Source organism: Neophocaena asiaeorientalis, unplaced genomic scaffold (genome assembly GCF_003031525.2).
Source record: "Neophocaena asiaeorientalis asiaeorientalis breed wild unplaced genomic scaffold, Neophocaena_asiaeorientalis_V1.1 scaffold473, whole genome shotgun sequence".
NCBI classification, from domain to species: domain Eukaryota; kingdom Metazoa; phylum Chordata; class Mammalia; order Artiodactyla; family Phocoenidae; genus Neophocaena; species Neophocaena asiaeorientalis.
Genome location: NW_020174935.1, coordinates 2,266,723 through 2,287,243, shown reverse-complemented (window position 1 = coordinate 2,287,243; position 20,521 = coordinate 2,266,723). Strand labels below are relative to the sequence as shown.

Below are 20,521 nucleotides of genomic sequence, written 5' to 3'. Positions count from 1 at the left end.
CCGCTCCCCCTCCCCTTCCCCCCTCCTCCCCCTCTTTCCTTGTCCTCCTACAGCCCTTCCCCACCTCTCTCCAGGTAAATTGAATGAACACCAAAGGGATTCATCTCCAAATCCCCAACCCCCCAGGGCAGAACATAGCACACATTCAGAAAATAGAAAAGATTGGTTGAATGGATAACGTTGAAACCTACAACTTCATCCTCGTCCTGAATTCTCTAGCCCAGTAGTTCTCAGTTTTGTCTATACTTGGAATCACCTGGAGAGCTTTTCAAAATGTCTAATGCCTGAGTCTCACCCTCAGAAACTACAATTTGTTGTGCTGAGATTCAGCCTGGGACTCAGAATTTCTAAAACCTCCCTGGGTGATTCTAATGTTCAGCCAATGCTGAAGAATCTCTGCTTTACTCTGTCCCTGAAACCCCTCTCCACCTTTGCCAGCTGTGGGACCCTCAAGCACTCTGAGCCTCAGGAATGGGCTGTAAAATGGGTATAATTAATAAGATGTACTTAGGGCCTTGCTATTTAAAGTGTGTTCCATGGACCAGCAGGCTCGGAACCCCAATCCTCCTGAATCGGAATGCACATTCTAACAAGCTGCCTGATTTGTTTGCATATTAAAGTTTGAAAAACACTGTTTCAGGAGATTTTGAAGAATCACTGAGATAGTGAATATTATAATTATATAATGAATTATATGTAATGATTATAACGGAATCTGGTAACAGGCATTACTTATGTGTTCGCTGAATGAATAAATGACCCCTTGATTTAGATGTGATTGTTCTCATTTTACAGCTGAGGAAACAATGGTTTAGTTGGCTATTAAGTTAGCTGGTCGAATTAGTAAAATGCTGGGGGCGATGGGCATGGTGTTTGGGGGATGGCAAAAAGGGAAGTTTCCAGAGACTTGAAGGCCAGGACACACAACTACACTTTTTGTTAGAGAGACCCAGTGTGTCCAAGCTTGAGGCTCCACTGACAATACTTACATATCCCCAAAACAAACAGGCTCACCATTGCATTTACCCACAAATATTTATGCAGCCCTGCTCTGTGCCTGCTGCTGGACAAAACAGAAAATAGCCCCATCTCTGAAGAAGCTGATAAGTTAGAATCCACAATGCAGGATAAGATCTGAGAAGGGGGAACTTCCCTGGTGGCGCACTGGTTAAGAATCCGCCTGCCAATGCAGGGGACACGGGTTTGAGCCCTGGTCCGGGAAGACCCACATGCCCGGAGCAACTAAGCCCGTGCGCCACAACCACTGAGCCTGCACTCTAGAGCCCGTGAGCCACAACTACTGAACCTGCGTGCCTAGAACCTGTGCTCCGAAACAAGAGAAGACACTGCGATGAGAAGCCTGCGCACCGCAAAGAAGAGTAGCCCTCGCTCGCCGCAACTAGAGAAAGCCCCCCCTGCCGCGTGCAGCGACGAAGACCTAATGCAGTCAAAAATAAAAATAAAATTAAAAAAAAAAAGATCTGAGGAAGGGAGAGAGGCCAGTTTATAACATCAGGTGACTGAGGAAGGCTCCCGAAGAGATAACATACAAGATAAGATGTGAAGAGTATAGGAACATTTAAAGATTTTTGGAATAAACAAAAGAGATCACTGGCTATCCTTTTTATGACAAGCTGGAGCCTCAGAGATTATCTAGTTCTTTGTAGTTTAAAGGTTCTTCTTTGCCCTTAAACTATTTTGCATCTCTGTACACTGTAGACAAAGGATAGCAATGCACATAATCCTTATCTGTACACATGCAAATAAATCCTGTCCAGTGGAAGGACACTCCCACCCCACCAGTGGAAAAAGCCAGTTTTATGTCTATTTGTAAATTCATTTCAACATTTCTTTGCTCCATATAACTACGTGGTTCTGTGTTCTCCTTTGAACCATTTGCAGCATCTGCCTGGTTTCCTCGTTAATTAATGAGCTAAATAAAAATCTTTCACATATGTTCATTTTATATCTGTACAAGTGTCGTGATTTTATCATCTTTTACAATTTATGCTTTAACAAGAATAGAAGTCAGCCCATGTTCCGGGCAGGAAGAGAAGCAGGTCCAAAGACTCTGCTGCGGGGAGGGCTGCATGTGGAAGGGGGGAGGTCAGTGTGAGGGGAAACCCTGGGACCAAGGGATGTGCTGGGACCCAGCTGGCAGTCCCCAGAGGCCTCATATGGAAAGCCACTGGAGGTCTTAATCAGTGGAATAATGGTCTGATTCTCAGTATAATACCTACCTAGCTACTGAGTGGAGAACGGCTTGAAGGGGCAGGAGGGGGACCAAGAGGATGCACCTGTAGATTGGTTCAGCAATCCAGGTGGGAGGTGACCGTGACCTGGACTTGGTGAGTTGAGGGTTGAGTATCTGCTGAACCACAAACAAATGGGGATGGCACAGGCCAAAGTCTACAAGGGGACACTGCATCTGATTTCTTTTCTTTCTTTTTTTAATATTTATTTATTTTTATTTTTGGCTGTGTGGACTCTCTAGTTGTGGCACATGGCTTAGCTGCCCTGAGGGATGTGGGATCTTAGTTCCCCAACCAGGGATTGAACCCGCGTCCTCTGCGTTGGAAGGTGGATTCTTAACCACTGGACCACCAGGGAAGTCCTGCATCTGATTTCATTCATAAGATAAATGCTCTAGGCCTTTAGCAGGGAACTCAGCAGAGCCCATCTACATGACACCTGAGCAGGAGGTGAAGGCTTGTGGTTGAAGGTGTGAGCTCTGCTGTACGATCTCAGGAAGTTACTTAATTCTTTTGAGACAATTTCCTTAACTATAAAATGGAGACATAAAAGAGTGCTTTCCTCAAAGGGTTGATTGGATGATCCGATGAAATAAAAGACTGTTCTGCCCTCAGTAAATGGCAGCTAGTATCATTTCCCCAAGAATAATAAATGCCTCAAGAACATTAAAATAACCTCTGAGTCGGTATATTGCCGCAAATATTTTTGGACCTTAGGTATAGAGTTGAGATACAAGGTAAGGATCTGTATTAGTTTCCTATGGCTGCGGTAAGAAATCACCAAAAACTTGGTGACTTAAAACAACAGAAACTCACTCTGCCACAGTTCTGGAAACAGGAAGTCTGAAATCAGGTGTCGGCAGGGTTCGTTCCTCCTGGAGGGGCTGAGGGTAAAACTGTTTCATGCCTCTCTCCTAGCTTCCAGCGGCTATTGGCAACCCTTGGCATTCCTTGGCTAATCTGCTTCCCGCTTCACATGGCCTTCTCTTCTGTGTTTCTCCTCCCTTTAGCTTCTCTTATAAACACACCTGTCATTGGGTCCCCCATCCTAATCCAGGATGATCTAATCTCAAGATCCTTAGTTCAAAGTGTCCTTTGCAAAGATCCTTTTCCCAAATAAGGCCACATTCACAGGTTCTAGATAGACATATCTTTGGGGGACCACCATTCAACCAACTAGAAGATGCATATTTATTTATTTTTTCATATAGTGAACCAATTTCTCCAACTCTATCTTCTAACTAGTTCCTGCTCTCCCCACTGGTTTGTGATGTCACCTTTTCCATGTACCAAGTTCCCATTTGTAGCCACAGCTTATGTCTGGGCTCTGCATTCTGCTCCACTCATCTGCCTGTTTTTTTCTGCCACATTGTTTTTACTACTGTGATTTCATACTATGTCTTAATATTTGGTAGAGCAAGTCTCCTACCTTGGCTCCATTTTTTTTTAAATGCTTTAAAATTTTAAGGACCTTGACTTTCCATATACATCTTAGAATCACTTTATGAGTCCTCCCTTGTTCTTAAATCCCTTGAGATTTTTTTTTTTTTTTTTTTGCGGTACGCGGGCCTCTCCCTGTTGTGGCCTCTCCCGTTGCGGAGCACAGGCTCCAGACGTGCAGGCTCAGCGGCCATGGCTCACGGGCTCAGCCACTCTGCAGCATGTGGGATTTTCCCGGACCGGGGCACGAACCCGTGTCCCCTGCATCAGCAGGCAGACTCTCAACCAATGTGCCACCAGGGAAGCCTCCCTTGAGATTTTGGTTGGAATCTTAATGACTTTATAGATTAATTTGGAGACAGTTGACTTTTTTAAGACATTAGGCCAGTTCACCCGTAAATTGATTATGTCCCTCTTTATGCGGGTCTTCTTTTTCTGTCCTTTAATAGAATCTAAGTGTTCTCCAAGGAAGCCTTGTACGCTCTGTTAGGATACCTGAGGGGGAAGAGCACTTTATAACTTACAAATGGCTCCGTTTTATATACCTCTTCTCCCTGGAGGCTTATTATCCACATTTTACAGAAAAGGAAACTGAAGCCCAGGAAATTCCCCAGGGACACATAGAAGTGACAGAGCTGAGACCAGGTCCCCTAGCCCAGGCCCTGCTATGCAATGTGGCTTGCATACTGGTTACCACCCACCCTTGCCCCCAGCCCAGCAAAGGCTTGGTAGACAGATCTGATGCCATTCAATCTCTTCTTGACAAAGCAAGTCATGGACATACCAGAGGCTGGCTCACGCTTGGTCATTTATTTTAAGATCTGCACGAAGAGGCACATGGCGTAGATATACAGAAGAACGATGAGAATACAGGTCGCCTTGACTTGTCGTGCGAGGGCCTGCTTGGATGAAGACCTGAAGGCTATCTTGCTTGTGCTATTACTCTGGAACCTGGTGCTAATGGGCACCTTACTGGCCCCCAGTCTGCAGCCTCCCTCTCCCTCACTGGCATCCTTGTCCCCAGCCACTAGGCACAGGCTGATGGAGGCTGGCGTGAATCCACCTCAGGGTGGCCAGGTCAGGTCCAGGGAAGTGCTCGCTAAAAGGGATGGTGGTCGCTGGAAGGATGGTGGTGACCGCATCCAGGTCTTTGGAGGGTGCCCTGCACAGCCCGGCCACTGCCCTGCAGGGCCTAAGCCACCTGTCCCACGATCACCCACAGCCTGTCCTGGCAGTGGAGCAGCAGGGACACTGCCACCTGCTACAACACAGCCCACAGCAGCAACTCCAAGGCCTTGCAGTTCTCGTGGTGGAAGCTGACCAGGCTATAGTAGGCCTACTGGGCCACAGAGAGCAGGGCTGGGGGGGCCTCCCACCGCAAGTACCACTGGCGCCACAGGATGCAGTGGCAAGCTCCGTGCGTCAGTGTGACGAGCAGCTGAAGGTCCTAGCCTTGCACGACAGTCAGCAGCTGCCACAGGCCTGCTGGATGGGCAGCAGTACATCCACGCACAGCTTCCAGGCCAGGATAAGCCCCCCAGTCACCTGCAGACTCCTGCCACACAGGATGCAGAGGCCCAGCATGGAAACAGAAAGGCAGTGAGAAGCCATGTTTGCCATGGTTGCCTGCAGCCCCAGCAGGGCTGCATAGAATTTCACCAGGCCCGGCCCGCACAGGAGCAGAAGCTGCCAGGCGCCTCTGGCCAGCCGACTCCCTTTCTGAGGGGCATCCCCTTGGCAGCTGGCGGTGGAGGAGCAGGGAGGGGGGCCTTCATGACCCAGAGGCTCTGTGCCCAGCCTCCTGCTCTAGGGGCAAGGGGCTGCACTCATGCCACAAGCTCATATTAACTGAGCCTCTGGCCCAAATGCCCTGTCATCTGAGCCAGGTTGCTTTGCAACAATCAATGACAGCACAAAAGATCAGGATGTGAGCGCTTGTCAAAGAGGGAGCTGGGCTTCCCTGGTGGTGCAGTGGTTAAGAACTGGCCTGCCAATGCAGGGGACACAGGTTCCAGCCCTGGTCCAGGAAGATCCCACATGCCGCGGAGCAACTAAGCCCTTGCGCCACAACTATTGAAGCCTGCGCACCTAGAGCCCGTGCTCCGCAGCAAGAGAAGCCACCGCAATGCAAAGCCCACACACCACGAGGAAGAGTAGCCCCCGCTCACCACAACTAGAGAAAGCCCGCGCGCAGCAACGAAGACCCAACGCAGCCAAAAATAAAATAAATTAAAAAAAAAAAAGAGAGAGAGAGCGTTATTGCTTCAATGGGCAAGTGAGGCAGCCTTGGAAACTGTGATGTTCTAGTTCATGGGCACATCGCGAAAAGTGAGCCAGAGCCTTCTCTGGGCTAGGACCTGCAATCTCTGTCACCGCAAAGCTTCCCGTCCAGCAAGAGGGATGGACATTGAAACGCCCTCGTGACGAAACTGCATCACTCGTGCTTCCCCATTCTTTTGTTTTCGGTCACACCATGTGGCTTGCAAGATCCTAGTTCCTGACAAGGGATTGAACCTGGGATGAACCTGGTGCTTTCATATGCCGCGGCAGTGAAAGCGCCAACTCCTAACCGCTGGACCACCGGGGAATTCCCCCATGCTTCCCCATTCTGCTCCTCAAGCCCCCCTAACTTCTGCCGAGTTTAGTCCATGTCTCTGGTTTTCCCTGGCAGCAGAGAACATCTGCCCTTCAGGGATGTGAGCAAAACCTTGGACCCTTTTCCATTCCTTACTAGAAGTTCCATTTTGAAAAACAGTATCGATGGGGGACCATTTGTAAACAAAGTTAATCCATTTCTTTCCAGACTCTGGATTTTACCTTTGGATTAAACCAGCAATCCGGGATTGGGTAACCCAACCCCCTTGTTTTGGCCTTTTGTAAAGAGCTCGCACACATGGGCTTGGTGAGTCACCTTGATTTCACTGGTCCGCATCAAGTATGCTCAACCATTGTGTGTTCGCTGTGGGGTGATAGTTCAGGGTGTCATTAGCTGCATCCCGCTTTGGCTCCTTTAGGAGAACCCCATCTCCCCAGAGAAATTTCTTTCAAGCCTTATTTTAGGCACAGTGGATTCCTCTGGCCACTGGTTTGTTTTTATCATGTGGATGTTGTCAATCGTGTTACTAATCATATTTACCTTTCTTATTTAGCTGGACAGAGGCTTGAAACCTAGTGGGAGAACTACTCTAGCGTAAACAAGAGCTCTATAATGTTTGTTTTGGGTGTGATCGTGAAACCGGGGCCCTGTGGGGCTCCCGGGCACGGAGGCCTTTTTGTCCCCCCATTTCTTGTCGGCAAGGCTGCAGCCTTCCTGACCTTCCCTGAGTTCCAAAGGGCAGATTCGAACAGTTGCTAATCAAGGGAGGAGCAGCCGAAAAACCACCTGAGGCAAGATTAAAGGGACCAGGGACTTCCTGGTGGTCCAGCGGTTAAGACTCCGCCCTCCCAATGCAGGGGGCCCGGCACTGATGCCTGGTCAGGGAACTAGATCCCACACGCCAGCCGCGACGAAGACCCCACGTGCAGCAACTAAGAACACCACCCTGGGTTGGGACACATAGTTTTCGAGGGCAGGAGCCCTCTGTGTCCCCCTTTGCCTGGCAAAGCAATAAAGCTATTCTTTTCTGCTTCACCCAAAACTGTCTCCAAGATTCGACTCGGCACGGGTGTACAGAGAGGCTGAGCTTTCGGCATCAATCCCTCTCTGGCTTCATCGTATTTCCCTTCACTCACGTCCTTACTTTTTTTTTTTTCTGGACTCTCAACCACTGCGCCACCAGGGAAGCCCAAGAGAATGTTTTTTAACAATGGTGTGAGCAATGGTCAGTCCCAGAATCCAAGAACAGGACGGGGTAGGATGGATGTGGAAGGTGGTAATCTATGAAAAAGTGTGTGTATTCGCCTGCAGCGAAGAGACTGGAGTAGCTAGTTAGGGCAGCTTCTTGGCTGGCAGGCTCAGAAGTTAAGGCTTAATCCACGGGAAACAACAAGGGTTGGGGGTGGGCGTGGGGAGGGTCATGGGAAGTAACAAAAAGGGATTTGATTCTTATAAAGATTTGGAGGGGCAAGCCTGGCGGCAGGTAAAGCCGCTAGGAGCCGCCTAGGACCTAGGTGACCCCGAGCCCAAGAAGACATCAGCAAGGGCGATTCATACAGAGTCTGGGAAGCAGGGAGGGCCAGGGTCCGTGAGGCCGGGCATTTGGACCCATGACCCTAGACGGTGAGGTGGTTCCGTCGCCTAAGACCTTCAGAACCAAGCACGGGCCCCCACAGCCAGATTCTCGGAGTAATAGCCGAGATGGGGCTTGAGGGAGGGGGCCCGAAATCAAGAAGCATTAAAGACAAGCTGGTACCGTGAAGCGGCTCTGGGTTGGGAGCCAGGAAACCAGGGTTCCTGTCTTTCCTCTCCAACTTCGAGCTGGCGAAAGCGGTGCGACTCTTCCCACTTCTATGTGCCTGCAAAATGGCAACAACGCTGTGTGGGACGGAAGCCGGATACCACGTGGGAAAGCGCCTTGGAACTGAAGCCCCAACAGGGTTACTCAATTCTAGAGGTTTCATATGAAACCTGCATTTCATATGAAAAGAACCGACGTAGCCATTTTCCTTCACCGTAACAGCCGTTCCATCAAATTTGGCTGCTGCCCGACGCCTCAGGACAACTCTCTGCCGGCGAGTCCGAGGCTTTTCACTAAGTTTGAACTCAGCCGCTCGCCGTAGAGCCTCTAAGTCCCGCCTACGAAACTGACGTCCCGGTCGGGACGTAAGCAAGGAGAGGACGAGCGTGCGTGGAAACGGCACCCAGTACCCGTCCCCCGACCCGACGTCTACCGCGGGCTCGCGCTCGCACGCCGGAAGGGGCGGAGCCAGACTGGAATTTATATATCGTGCGCCGAGAGTCGAACGATCTCTACCGGCAGCATCTGACGGCAGGATGGTAAGGGACATTATGGCGGACTTCTACTTGTCTGTCGCGGCGGCATGAGTCAATCCGCGGCACATCCCCGCCATCTCGCCTCACCCGGCGCCGGGGTTCTGCTCTAGGAGCATGGGGCGCTCAGCAGAATCCGCAGTCAGGTGTATTTTCTGAAAATGTCCGAGGCCTGAGGTTGGCTTTGGGCCTGCCGGTCGGCTGGCGAGAGGCCTTGCCACGGGAGCTGGGTTGGGGGGCCCAGGCCCGACAATCTTTAAGCCATGGATTATTCCTAGATCTCGGCCTCAGCATTCGAGATCCGAGTCATGAGCACTCTCGCCAGGAGGACCTTGGGTGGGAGCGTTTGGTACTGTTGTGAAAGTGGGAGGTGCAGAAATCCAGGCCGCAGGCGGCAGGGGAGGCTTTGTGTATGGGTTGTTGAATCCTCATTCTGAAACGTCTGGGACGGTTGGTACAACTCCTTGGGCCTCTAGAGTTATCAGAAACCAGAGATGATGAACTTATTGACGGGCGGACAGAGACTTGTGTGCTGATCGTCATGTTCTGATTTGGTTCTGTCGAGTTCTAGTGGCCTCCACTTGCCAGTTAGCTCCTATTGGGAGCATAAGGAACCTTTACTACCATTACCTGCCACCCAGCCGTTTGACCAGGAGTCCCTATTGTGGACAGAATGTTTATTGGAGTACAGTTGCTTTACAATGCTGTGTTTCTGCTGCACGACACCGTGAATCAGCTATACGTATACATACATCCCCATATCCCCTCCCTCTTGCGTCTCCCTCCCGCCCTCCCTATCCCATCCTAGGTGGTCACAAAGCACCGAGCTAATCTCCCTGTGCTATGCGGCAGCTTCCCACCAGCCATCCACTTTACATTTGGTAGTGTGTATATGTCCATGCTACTCTCACTTCGTCCCAGCTTCTCCCCACCCCCCGTGTCGTCAAGTCCGTTCTCTACGTCTGCGTTGTTATTCCTGCCCTGCCACTAGGTTCATCAGTACCGTCTTTTCAGATTCCGTATACGTGCGTTGGCATACGGTATTTTTCTTTTTCTGACTTCATTCTGTATGACACACTCTAGGTCCATCCACCTCATTACAAATAACTCAGTTTCGTTCTTTATGGCTGAGTAACGTTCCATTGTATATACATGCGTGGTCAGAATCTTAACTGACTCGCACATAAGGCTGCTTGTTGAGCGATTTTTAATGCCATCACCTGGTGTGCCTTTGTCCTCTTTAGAGGAAAAGGTGGGTGGTTCATGTTCTTTAAATTATAGGGTGAGGGTTTGAGATACATGTTTAACTCATTTGGCTGAATAATGCCTTTTAGATGTGTGATCCCGAAAAAAGTAAATCCAGCACATAAGCCTGTTACCTGGGTTCCTGGTGTGGATCCAGCATTGCTGGGAATCTTAGAACCTAGGCCTCTGGGGATGAAGAGGCGTGAGCTACTTAGAAGGTGCTAACGTTGATCGATCATTTTCTCCTAGTCTCACAGGAAGTTCTCCGCTCCCAGGCATGGGTCCCTGGGCTTTCTGCCTCGGAAGCGCAGCAGCCGGCACCGCGGGAAGGTGAAGAGCTTCCCCAAGGATGACTCTTGCAAGCCCGTGCACCTCACAGCCTTCCTCGGCTACAAGGCTGGCATGACCCACATTGTGAGGGAGGTCGATAGGCCAGGGTCCAGTAAGTACATGCTGCATCTTCCCAGCTGATTGGAGGGTAGGAGTTGGTGGGAACTGACTAGATGGGGCCAAGCTCTCAGAGGAGAGCAGGCTTTGGAGAGATCAACAGAACCTCTAGATATCACAGTGGAAATATATTTTAGGATCGATAAATGCTTCCAGGGTTCAGGTGGCTGGCACTGCTTGATTTAGGCAGAGGGAGGTAATGGTGTAGGGGAGCGTGATGAGGAAGTTTGTCAAGAGCTGCAGCACAGAGAAATATGCTAACATGGGAGGTGGCAACCATTGAGGGTTAAATAGAGAGACTCCACTCACATTTTAGTGGCAGCCCTGAACTGTGAGCCTCACCTGAATGCCTGAATACTACCCGTGTTCCTGGGTTGTGAAGTTCGAAGTAGAAAAGGCGTTAAGTAGAACACGGTGCTGGTGATTGAAACACAGTAAATAGACGGTTAAAATGGTCTATGCTGAGGAATTACTACCTCACTATACTTAGTAGTCTTGTATTTTCTAGGTACTAAGGAGTTTGTCTCTGGAGATGGTTATGATAAACCAGCACCGAAACCAGGCTGTTACTTGGCTGCATAGGGTCCAGATAGTTTTGTGCTGAAAAGGTCAATGCACACAGACTGAGCATTCAGCAGTGAGGGAGTGTGGGCTGCGGTGCAGACTTCCCCACAAACCTTCCTGTCATCTGAAGCAACTTGCTTTGCTGGCCTGGAAGGGTACGCGACATTTTTCCAAAAGACAGCCCTCCTGCCGGGTACTTGAGGCAGCCCGCTCAGGTCTAACTGCCTGCTTCATCTGCAGAGGTGAACAAGAAGGAAGTTGTGGAGGCTGTGACCATCGTGGAGACGCCGCCCATGGTCATTGTGGGCATTGTGGGCTACGTGGAAACACCTCGAGGCCTCCGGACCTTTAAGACCATCTTTGCTGAGCATATCAGTGATGAATGCAAAAGGCGCTTCTATAAGAACTGGTAAGGGAGCCGATGCCGCCCTCGCCCTGGGTGAGGCTGGCTAGGAGGGCCAGGGCCTCAGCTCCATAGCCGGGGTGGGAGGAGCTGCTCTGGTGTCAGGTTTAGTTGCAGAACAGAACAGAACAATTCTTTGCTGAGCTGGAAGCAGCATCTTAAGGCATTTCCTTCAGTGTTACCTTGAGTCAGTTCAGTATTTCCTGAGTTGCTGGCAAGTGTTGAGTCTACTTAGAAGCTGAGGGATAGCAGTAATGCCCCCAGACCTTACCACCCCCGGTGTGTGGTCTGGTTAATGGATAACCTGGAGCAAGAACTTGTGTGTCTGAATGTATGTGACTTGCATCATTAATCTTGTGGACCTCTGCTCAGCTCCGCTCGGCTCTGCCCGATGAGCTCCATCCAGGCTCCGCTTGCCGGTGAAAAAGGCTCCTTAGAAGCCGGCAATGAGCCCCATCCCCACACGGTGCCCGTGTCTTCCGCTCACCCCTTGGAGGGTGATGAAGGCTGGCACCTGGCCCCCTCCCCAACTCTGCTCTGCTCCTGAAGGCATAAATCTAAGAAGAAGGCCTTCACCAAATACTGCAAGAAGTGGCAGGATGTAGATGGCAAGAAGCAGCTGGAGAGGGACTTCAGCAGCATGAAGAAGTACTGCCAGGTCATCCGTGTCATTGCCCACACCCAGGTGAGCGCCCACTGCTTATTGTCAATGGAGGTGATGACCTACATGACCACCCATGGCCTTTGTGCGGCTCAGTTACCTTCTGAGTTGATCCTCAGCTCACACTGGTTTTGTGTCAAGCCTTAGGATTTTAGGGATGGTAAGACTTCGAGGTTCTTATACTTATTTCCTGGAGGAGGAAGGCGTTGTTAAAAGCAACACAGTCCAGCCAGTGCCCTGCCTTGAGGCCTGGGTTCCTGGGGCCATATTAAGGACAGTTGTCTGCTTGAGAAGGCGTCCAGGTCTCCTCACATAGGGTTGTTTTTTTTGTTGCCAGCAGAGGGCACTGTGTCCCCGATGGTTCTTAATTAGGGAAAACCATATCCCATCTTAGGAGAACTGGTTGAAGGAACCGGTGAGTCATAACTAACGTTGTCTAGCCCCTAACTGAAAATAGTGTTGAGATGCTGGCTGTTTGCACTTCAAACCTGACCCGTAAGCTGAACTAGCTCTTGGTTGTCTGGGTAGGAATGGGTGCCGCCTTTGCTGTCAGTCTGGGTGATTATCCTGGGTGTATACCCATGATTCTAAGTGATCAGTAATCCTGTGTGGTTAGTGGCGACCAGATCACCATAGATTTGTGGTGTGTGTCCATTACTGGAGACGGGTCAGTAGGATAACACTGGACAGCTCTAAAATCTGTTTAGATTCATTCCCTAATCACAGCTTGTACACTCACAGTGTTCTCCTGCTCCCAAGGGAAGTGGCTTACTGATAGTTAACAGAGCAAGGTAGATGGCCAGGGTAAACCAGGGCAGGTACCCCAAGGGAAGTGGCTTACTGATAGTTAACAGAGCAAGGTAGATGGCCAGGGTAAACCAGGGCAGGTACCCCAAGGGAAGTGGCTTACTGATAGTTAAGCAGGAACATTGGGCAGGTTGGTCCCAGGATCTGTGAGTCATAACTAACGTTGTCTAGCCCCTAACTGAAAATAGTGTTGAGATGCTGGCTGTTTGCACTTCAAACCTGACCCGTAAGCTGAACTAGCTCTTGGTTGTCTGGGTAGGAATGGGTGCCGCCTTTGCTGTCAGTCTGGGTGATTATCCTGGGTGTATACCCATGATTCTAAGTGATCAGTAATCCTGTGTGGTTAGTGGCGACCAGATCACCATAGATTTGTGGTGTGTGTCCATTACTGGAGACGGGTCAGTAGGATAACACTGGACAGCTCTAAAATCTGTTTAGATTCATTCCCTAATCACAGCTTGTACACTCACAGTGTTCTGCTCCCAAAATAAGTGGCTTACTGATAGTTAACAGAGCAAGGTAGATGGCCAGGGTAAACCAGGGCAGGTACCCCAAGGGAAGTGGCTTACTGATAGTTAACAGAGCAAGGTAGATGGCCAGGGTAAACCAGGGCAGGTACCCCAAGGGAAGTGGCTTACTGATAGTTAACAGAGCAAGGTAGATGGCCAGGGTAAACCAGGGCAGGTACCCCAAGGGAAGTGGCCAAAAGGACAGTGAGCAGGAACATTGGGCAGGTTGGTCCCAGGATCTGGTTAAATCAGCCTGTCTTAAGGTGGGCCTGGTGTGTCTGTCAAGGATCAGCTTATACTGACCTGATTTAGGCACCAGAATTGAAAGGGGAATGGTGCCCAGTGGGGAGTCGTAACACTGGAAAGCAAAACTGTTGCCTGTCGTGCCCAGCCTGAGTTCCTCTCACCTTGAAGCATCTGTTCCTTTTAGATGCGCCTGCTTCCTCTACGCCAGAAGAAGGCCCACCTCATGGAGATCCAGGTGAACGGAGGCACTGTGGCCGAAAAACTGGACTGGGCCCGAGAGAGGCTAGAGCAGCAGGTCCCTGTGAACCAAGTGTTCGGGCAGGATGAGATGATTGATGTCATTGGGGTGACCAAGGGCAAAGGCTACAAAGGTGAGCTTCGCAGTGGCCCACATTGCTGTGGCTAACCTGGGAGAGGGGTGTCAGGCCCAGCTGTTCTGTGATGAGGCCCTGGAATGAGCGCTGGCACAGCGCCCGAGTCAGACTGCGGAAGTATTCCTTGCTGCCTTCCTTCTGAGGACAGTGCTGTGGTCAGGTGGCTGGGGTAGCATGTGGGACCCGGCATGACATACATGCGCTTTGAGCACACTGCAAAACGCGCTGGGAGGCTTCCTGAATGCTCTCAAATGGCATGATCACGTGCTAGTAGGGCTGATTTTCCAAGGCCTGTTCTTTGCTGATTATAACTCAAGGGTTGTGTCTCAGCTGGTATTCAAGCTCGCATGGAGATAGAAGAAGGGAGAGGACACGGCAATCATGTTGCATTGCATGTTCTGTGGACAGAGTACCACAAACTCAAGTTGGGCATTCATAGCAAGAAAGGGCCGATGGCATGGGTGCCAGGCACCTCAGTAATAGCATGTGTCTATTCCAGGGGTCACCAGCCGTTGGCACACCAAGAAGCTGCCCCGTAAGACCCACCGAGGGCTGCGAAAGGTTGCCTGTATTGGGGCGTGGCATCCCGCACGGGTGGCCTTCTCTGTGGCTCGGGCTGGGCAGAAAGGCTACCATCACCGCACCGAGATCAACAAGAAGGTGAGGTGCCCAAGGGGGTCCTGTGGAGACTTTAACCCTACGAGGGGCAGGGTGGTCCCAATATTGGGAATTGGGGTTTCCAGTCCCCGTCACCATCGGTCCGTTTGTGGCGGAGCACCCCGTGGACTTAGTTGCTCGTGTCTGGTGGCACAGTTCTGACTCTCGGGTGTCATGATAGTAAAGTGCCGTCCTTGAGTGTGGTTCTGGTGCAGCTGACCCTTGGCGGGGCTGAGGATGTGAGCTTTGTCTACCCTCTCCTGTTCCACGGTGTTTGGAGAAGCCTCATCCATTGTCTCACTGGATGGCGTTTTCAGTTCAGGCCCAGCCACCTTTTCTTTGCTCAAAGCCTGGGACGCCCCCTCACTAGGGCCGAGGTGATAGCTGCTTTCCCAGAGCCCTTTGTAGGCGGCTAGCCCACCCCCAAGATGGATCATTTGTCCCTAATGGCTGTCCTTGCGTCCAGCCAGCTCCAGAGGCCTCTGAGCTGTCTCTCCGACCAGGTTTCTTGTTCTCAAGTATTTATGCTCATTTCCTCCTTCAGATCTACAAGATTGGCCAGGGCTACCTCATCAAGGATGGCAAGCTGATCAAGAACAATGCCTCTACTGATTACGATCTGTCTGACAAGAGCATCAACCCTCTGGTGAGTAATGGGAGCCATCCACGCAAAGCCTCAGATATGTGGTCTGGGGGGTAGTTCCGATTCCAGGCCTCCCCTATGGGGCTGGGGCCATTTCTACAGCCAGTTAACTGGACGTCTGTACAGCATCCAGCTGTCTGTCCAACCTTTGTCATTGGTGGCGGGGAGACTGGCTCGTGAGGAGCGGGGTGGCAGGCCCAGCTGTTCAGTGATGATGCCCTGGAATGAGCGCTGGGTGTGGCGCCCGAGTCAGACTGCGGAAGTATTCCTCGCTGCCTTCCTTCTGAGAACAGCTCTGGTCAGGTGGTGGGACCACCAGGACCTGCGGGGGCTGGGGGTGTCGTGTGCGCGGTCAGACCTGTCTCCAGCCCCATACTTGATCTGTGCTGACCTTTGATGGCCTTGCTCCGTCCCAGGGTGGCTTTGTCCACTACGGTGAAGTGACCAATGACTTTGTCATGCTCAAAGGCTGTGTGGTGGGAACCAAGAAGCGAGTGCTCACCCTTCGCAAGGTGAGGCTGGAGGGGGGGTGTTGAGCTCTGTTTGGGGGTTGGGAGGGAAGCTACTCCTGACTGGAAGGCCCAGGAGGAGGGAGTCCGTGTCTGGCCCGGCCCGGCTCTTTGCTTCTGTTCTTAAGTGTACTCTCATCCGCCTGGTGGCAGGAGGAAGCCCCTTGGTAGTGGCTGGTTGGTGGTGTTTGGGGTGGGTGGGTGTCCTGATTCCAGGACTGATTTAGATGGAGTTGACCTCTGCCCTCTTAAGATGAGGGACCTGTGAACAAAGATGGTACAGAGAAAGGCGTGGCTCTGTACCCTTGCTCTCTTGGTCCACAGTCCTTGCTGGTACAGACCAAACGGCGGGCCCTGGAGAAGATTGACCTCAAGTTTATTGACACCACCTCCAAATTTGGCCATGGCCGCTTCCAGACTGTGGAGGAGAAGAAAGCATTCATGGTGAGCACCTACCTCTCTGCCCTTAGGCTGGGGTGGGGGTGGCTTTCAGCTGCTGTCACCTGTCAGCCTGCCCATCTGGCGCTGATGCAGAGGGGGCCACCTTGTGCCTCGGGCTGTGGAGACCAGCCCGGAATCTTATGGCACTGCAGTTGGCGGTTATTCTTTTTTTTTTTTTTTGGCGGTTATTCTTAACTGCCTTCTATCTCTAACCTTGTCTGCTGCATTTCTCTCTACAGGGACCACTTAAGAAGGACCGAATTGCAAAGGAAGAAGGGGCCTAATGTCAGAACAGATTATACGACTGGTAGAATCTCAATAAAGTTATTTTCCAGTGACATCCATCTGCCTGTACTTCACCTTCCCGGTCCTGGCTGCCTCCCTCGGCCCTCATGCTCCCAGGGGTGTGCTGTCCCCCCAACCTCTTTGGTTGCCTCTTTCCCCTGCCACTTGCTGGGCCCCATGCTTGGAGCAGACTAGGTGAAGTGGGAGGCGAGAGCCAGCCAGCCTGGTCTGCCCTGCACTGTACGGCCAGCCTGGGGAGTGAGCTCTGTGAAATGTTTGTCACAGGGCGAGGAAGCTGGGTCTCTGCTGTAGAAGTTGTGTCTGCAGCTTGGAAGGAGGCAGTGAGGAAGGATCTGGTGTTGCTGTTGCCCATGGGCATGGCAGGGCAGAGCAGAACCTGGCTCTCTGCTGAGTGTAATTTAGTCGCTAATTTAGTCACTAATCCATGCAGGAGGGGTTCCAGTTAGGGCTTGTGGAGGTTCTTCTGTAGCCAGCGGCAGAGTTCTGGCCATGGGAGAGGGTGTCATGTAGAAGCCCTGAATGGCACCTGGGACTCGGGAAAACGCTGGAATGTTTGCTTTGAGGAAAGCCCTGGTGATTAACCAGGACCTCATTAAAACAGGTGAGAGTGTGGACCGGCAGAGGTCGAGTGCCTTGACCAGACTCACCTGGCTGGGTGAGGTCATTGAACCCCAATTCCCATTCTGGCCTAGGTCTGCTTCGGTAACTTGGCTCAGCCCCCGGTCCCGTGCCGTGTTGTGTACCTGCATCATGTAGGCTGGTGAGAGCTTGGCTGCTAGAGCCCAGCGTCCAGTCCTGTGATGTCTGGCCCACCCTTCGGTGGGGTGACTGAACCCCAGTCCAGTCCCTGGCATTCCAGGTGTACAAGATGCCCCCGCTTATCCCCCTTCCGGCCGCAGCTGCTCCCCACGCCACATCTGCCCGTGTGGTGTGTTTGCCTTAGCCCCACCTAAGCGGAGGGCAGAGAGCACAGCTGCAGCAGCGCCAGTGGCCCTGCCCAGTCTTCTGGCAGACGGCTGGTTGCCCACCAATCAATCCCTTGGGTTCTGGCATCTTCTGAGCCTTGGTTTCCTCTTTGAAAGGGGTAGTGATAGCTGGGGAGAGATGGAGGTCCCGTACTTAACGGTGCTGTCTCAAGATGACTGGAGGTGGCCGAGTTGAACCTCTGGTTCCCTATGAGCATGGTATCCTCATGACGCGCGTGAGGCCCTAAGATGTCCAGTCAAGGCACAGAGGAGGTTGCAGGAATTACATGTGGGCCTTGAGGCAGAGGCTGGCTGAGGTCTGGAGGGGCTGAGCAAGAGCCCTTGGCGTGGGACCCTTCCCCAACGTCTGTCTGCCCACTTCTTTGGAGTCCCTTCTGACCTCTGTGGGGCAGTGGGCCTCAGCCAACTTCTGGGCCAATCTGCCACCCCATGCAGGATCCAGGCCTAGACTGGCCAGAGCTGCACTTCAGGCTGGAGCCACCAGGGGGCGAGAGTGGGCAGCACCCAGTTGGGGCAGCCCTGCAGGAGGACCTCTGGGCTTTGCGGGGGGCGCAGAATCCCTTCCCCAACCGGGGTCTCTTCAGATGCCCCATAATCCTGGGAGTCAAGCCCACAGCCAGAGGGGGTCAGGACCTGCCCCAAGGCCACCAGGCACCTGTGGCAGAGCTAGGCGTGGGAGCTGGGCTCCTGGTCTTTGGGTTCTTTTCACTGTGGGAACTTCTGTCCAGTCATATCCTGGGGAGGGTGCTGAGCTGGGCAGTGGCCCCACTGCATCCCCTCACTCAAACTGGTTGCCCTTGGCCTCTTAGCCTGTGGGCCTCCCCAGACCCTTAGGCCAACCCTGGAGCCCAGCTGCCCACCCAGCCCAGGTACGAAAGGCTTTGCTGGTTTGAGCCGTCCTGGCTGGGCCTCACTCCCTTTCAGGACTCTGCCCAGTTGTAGGTATGGCCAGGATGACTCGGGATGTGGGTCCAGAGAACAGGCTGAGGGTGTGCACATGTGCCTCCAACAGCACAGGTAGAGCACACGCTCATGTCCGCACTCATGTGACATGTACACAAAGAGCCTTTTCAGGGGCAGGCTTGCTTGACAAGGGCTGAGCCCTTATCTGTTGACCATCCCCACGTCCGCATCCTCGTTTCCGCCCTGCCCCTGGCGAGTGCTTTGAGGCCTACCCAAGGTCACGGATCTGAGCCTCAGCCTCATCTGGGTGGTGACTGGCCACCTCAGAGGTGGTGGTTATGGGACCCAGTGTGGAAGACAGCCCCAGCGCGTGCACAGAACGCCTGGAACTGGTCAGGACGAGTAATTAGGCTTCCAGGGGCAGCGGAAAGCTCAGCCACATGTGTGGGATCAGCTTCATTCTCAAGAAACCTGAGCGCCCGCGGTGGACAGAGCACTCCTCCAGGTGCTGGGGAAGCAGTGCTGAACTCGAAGGTCTATCTCTCAAGGAGCTTTTATTCTAGTTGGGGAGGGCAGACAGGAGACACAGGCAAACAAGACAGTTTCAGAAGTGATGAAGGGGTTAAGACTGCTCTTCACTGCAGGAGGTGTGGGTTCGATCCCTGAAGATCCCACATGCCCTGTGGCCTAAAGTAAGAAAGAAAGCATTGGTCTGCTAAGATAATATTTGGGTAATACAAATGATAACGCTTTCGCCCTGAATCAAGGCCAGCAGTTTGCTGAAGCTTTTGGTTTTAAGCAGGAGCATAAAGTTCCTGTGGTCTGTTGGCCATTTCAGAACTTTATGCATGCAATGGTTAATTCATTAGAAAGAAACGTCTGAGTCATTGGTGGTAGATGTGGGTCAGAATTTAGAGATCCCTGATTTAACTTTCTTCATTAGAATTATATTACTGTTAAGTCTAGTTACTACAGAAGTGGCTGTGGATCCAAAAACAGGTTGATTCTGAACTGAGCTTTCTTTGAATATTATCCTTTTGTAGGGTCAGGGCCCTGATTTGTATATTTTAGACTTCATTCACATTGGAAGCTTAGTGAATGTAAGTTTGGGCTGTAAAACTTTTTGAGTCGTATATTGGATTGTGAAAGTGCATCTGTATTATGGACATTGAGAAAGTTACTTTCATAGTAAATGCACTTTATTTTTTACTTAACAAAAAAGATTTTTTTTTGCCTACGCTGCGTGGCTTGCGGGATATTGGTTCCCTGACCAGGGATTGAACCCGGGTCCACGGCGGTGAAAACACGGAGTCCTAACCACTGGACCGCCAGGGAATTCCCCTAAATGCTCTTAGAAAAAAAGTGATGAATGCTGTGAAGAAATAAGACAGGACATTGGGATGCCGAGTGATGGTGCAGAGGGGTCCTTTCTGAGACCTGAGGGTGTAAAAGGATGCAGCCTGGTGGAGCTCTAAGGGGAGAACACCCCACGCAGAGGGAACAGTAGGCACAAAGGCCCTGAGGTGGGAATGAGGCTTTGGGGCTCAGATCTGAACTCCTGAGGGAGGCAGCTGAGTGAGTTCCACGAAGGTGGGACCGGCTCCGCCCCCAGCCCCGCCTCCATAGCCAGGACCTGGCATATAGTAGGTGCTCAGTAAATGTTGTTCCCAGGGTCTCTGGGAGTCGCCCGTTCTTGTGTACGTCTGGGTGTCCCATGAGGGGGTCCCCAGGCATTTCCGTGGGCCTGTGGTGGGCTGGGCAGCGGTCTGGGCCTCCTGTGGACCTTGTTTGTGTGTGTCACAGAGAGTGCATCTCCAAGTGCCTGGCGGTGTGTGCTTCCTGTCACCAGAATCCCCAGACAGACCTCTCTGGGATCCTGTGGTGACAGAACAAGGAGCCTCATTACATTCCTCCTGGAAAAAAAAAACAAACCTGCTGGGAATTTCTGAGCACGTGGGAACAGGGAGGTGCCAGGAGCCACCATTGCCGTAAAAGGCAGAGCCAGTGACTTCGAGGAGCTTACCTGGGATGGCCTTGGGGGATGGAGGGGTGGACAGCCTGCTGCCACCTCGAGGGCTCACCCCAAAGTGCTCTCCCCCGATCCTCACTGACAGCCTTGCCAGTGGGGGCTGCGTGTTCGCCCCTCAGTCCTCATCCCCCAAAGCCTCCAGCCCTGTCCCCCCACCCCGGCGGGGGGG

General features: G+C 52.0%; 2 protein-coding genes and 5 non-coding genes across 7 annotated transcripts in view; 6 read left to right on the top strand and 1 right to left on the bottom strand.

Moving 5' to 3' along the window:
• Positions 1–8,614, bottom strand: part of SYNGR1 (synaptogyrin 1) — a 52,155-nt gene extending 43,541 nt beyond the window's left edge. The window contains exons 1-3 of the mRNA XM_024761554.1: positions 8,606–8,614; positions 8,282–8,435; positions 8,045–8,232 (exon numbers count right to left, since the gene is read on the bottom strand). Coding sequence (XP_024617322.1) covers positions 8,045–8,232; positions 8,282–8,435; positions 8,606–8,614 — 351 coding nt within the window. The remainder of the gene's footprint in view (positions 1–8,044; positions 8,233–8,281; positions 8,436–8,605) is intronic.
• Positions 8,502–16,468, top strand: RPL3 (ribosomal protein L3). Its single transcript, XM_024761624.1, has 10 exons — positions 8,502–8,628; positions 10,117–10,309; positions 11,119–11,287; positions 11,831–11,966; positions 13,689–13,875; positions 14,378–14,538; positions 15,080–15,181; positions 15,595–15,690; positions 16,012–16,131; positions 16,368–16,468. The coding sequence occupies exons 1-10, from the start codon at positions 8,626–8,628 to the stop codon at positions 16,410–16,412; spliced, it is 1,212 nt and encodes a 403-aa protein (XP_024617392.1). The 5' UTR covers positions 8,502–8,625; the 3' UTR covers positions 16,413–16,468.
• On the top strand, positions 9,112–9,176 carry LOC112410863 (small nucleolar RNA SNORD43). Its single transcript, XR_003005514.1, has one exon. It is a non-coding gene; the product is annotated as a small nucleolar RNA SNORD43 (small nucleolar RNA).
• On the top strand, positions 11,776–11,830 carry LOC112410861 (small nucleolar RNA U82P). The gene has a single exon (XR_003005513.1). It is a non-coding gene; the product is annotated as a small nucleolar RNA U82P (small nucleolar RNA).
• LOC112410858 (small nucleolar RNA U83B) lies at positions 13,935–14,027 on the top strand. The gene has a single exon (XR_003005511.1). It is a non-coding gene; the product is annotated as a small nucleolar RNA U83B (small nucleolar RNA).
• Positions 15,379–15,472, top strand: LOC112410866 (small nucleolar RNA U83B). The gene has a single exon (XR_003005516.1). It is a non-coding gene; the product is annotated as a small nucleolar RNA U83B (small nucleolar RNA).
• A 2,606-nt stretch (positions 16,469–19,074) lies between the features above and the next one.
• On the top strand, positions 19,075–19,204 carry LOC112410865 (small nucleolar RNA SNORA2/SNORA34 family). The gene has a single exon (XR_003005515.1). It is a non-coding gene; the product is annotated as a small nucleolar RNA SNORA2/SNORA34 family (small nucleolar RNA).
• The last annotated feature ends 1,317 nt before the right edge of the window (positions 19,205–20,521 follow it).

Coding starts and splice junctions, on each gene's coding strand:
- RPL3 (XM_024761624.1), top strand. Junction 11,967..13,688: donor GTGTCATTGCCCACACCCAG/GTGAGCGCCCAC, acceptor TGTTCCTTTTAG/ATGCGCCTGCTTCCTCTACG. Junction 15,182..15,594: donor ACAAGAGCATCAACCCTCTG/GTGAGTAATGGG, acceptor GCTCCGTCCCAG/GGTGGCTTTGTCCACTACGG.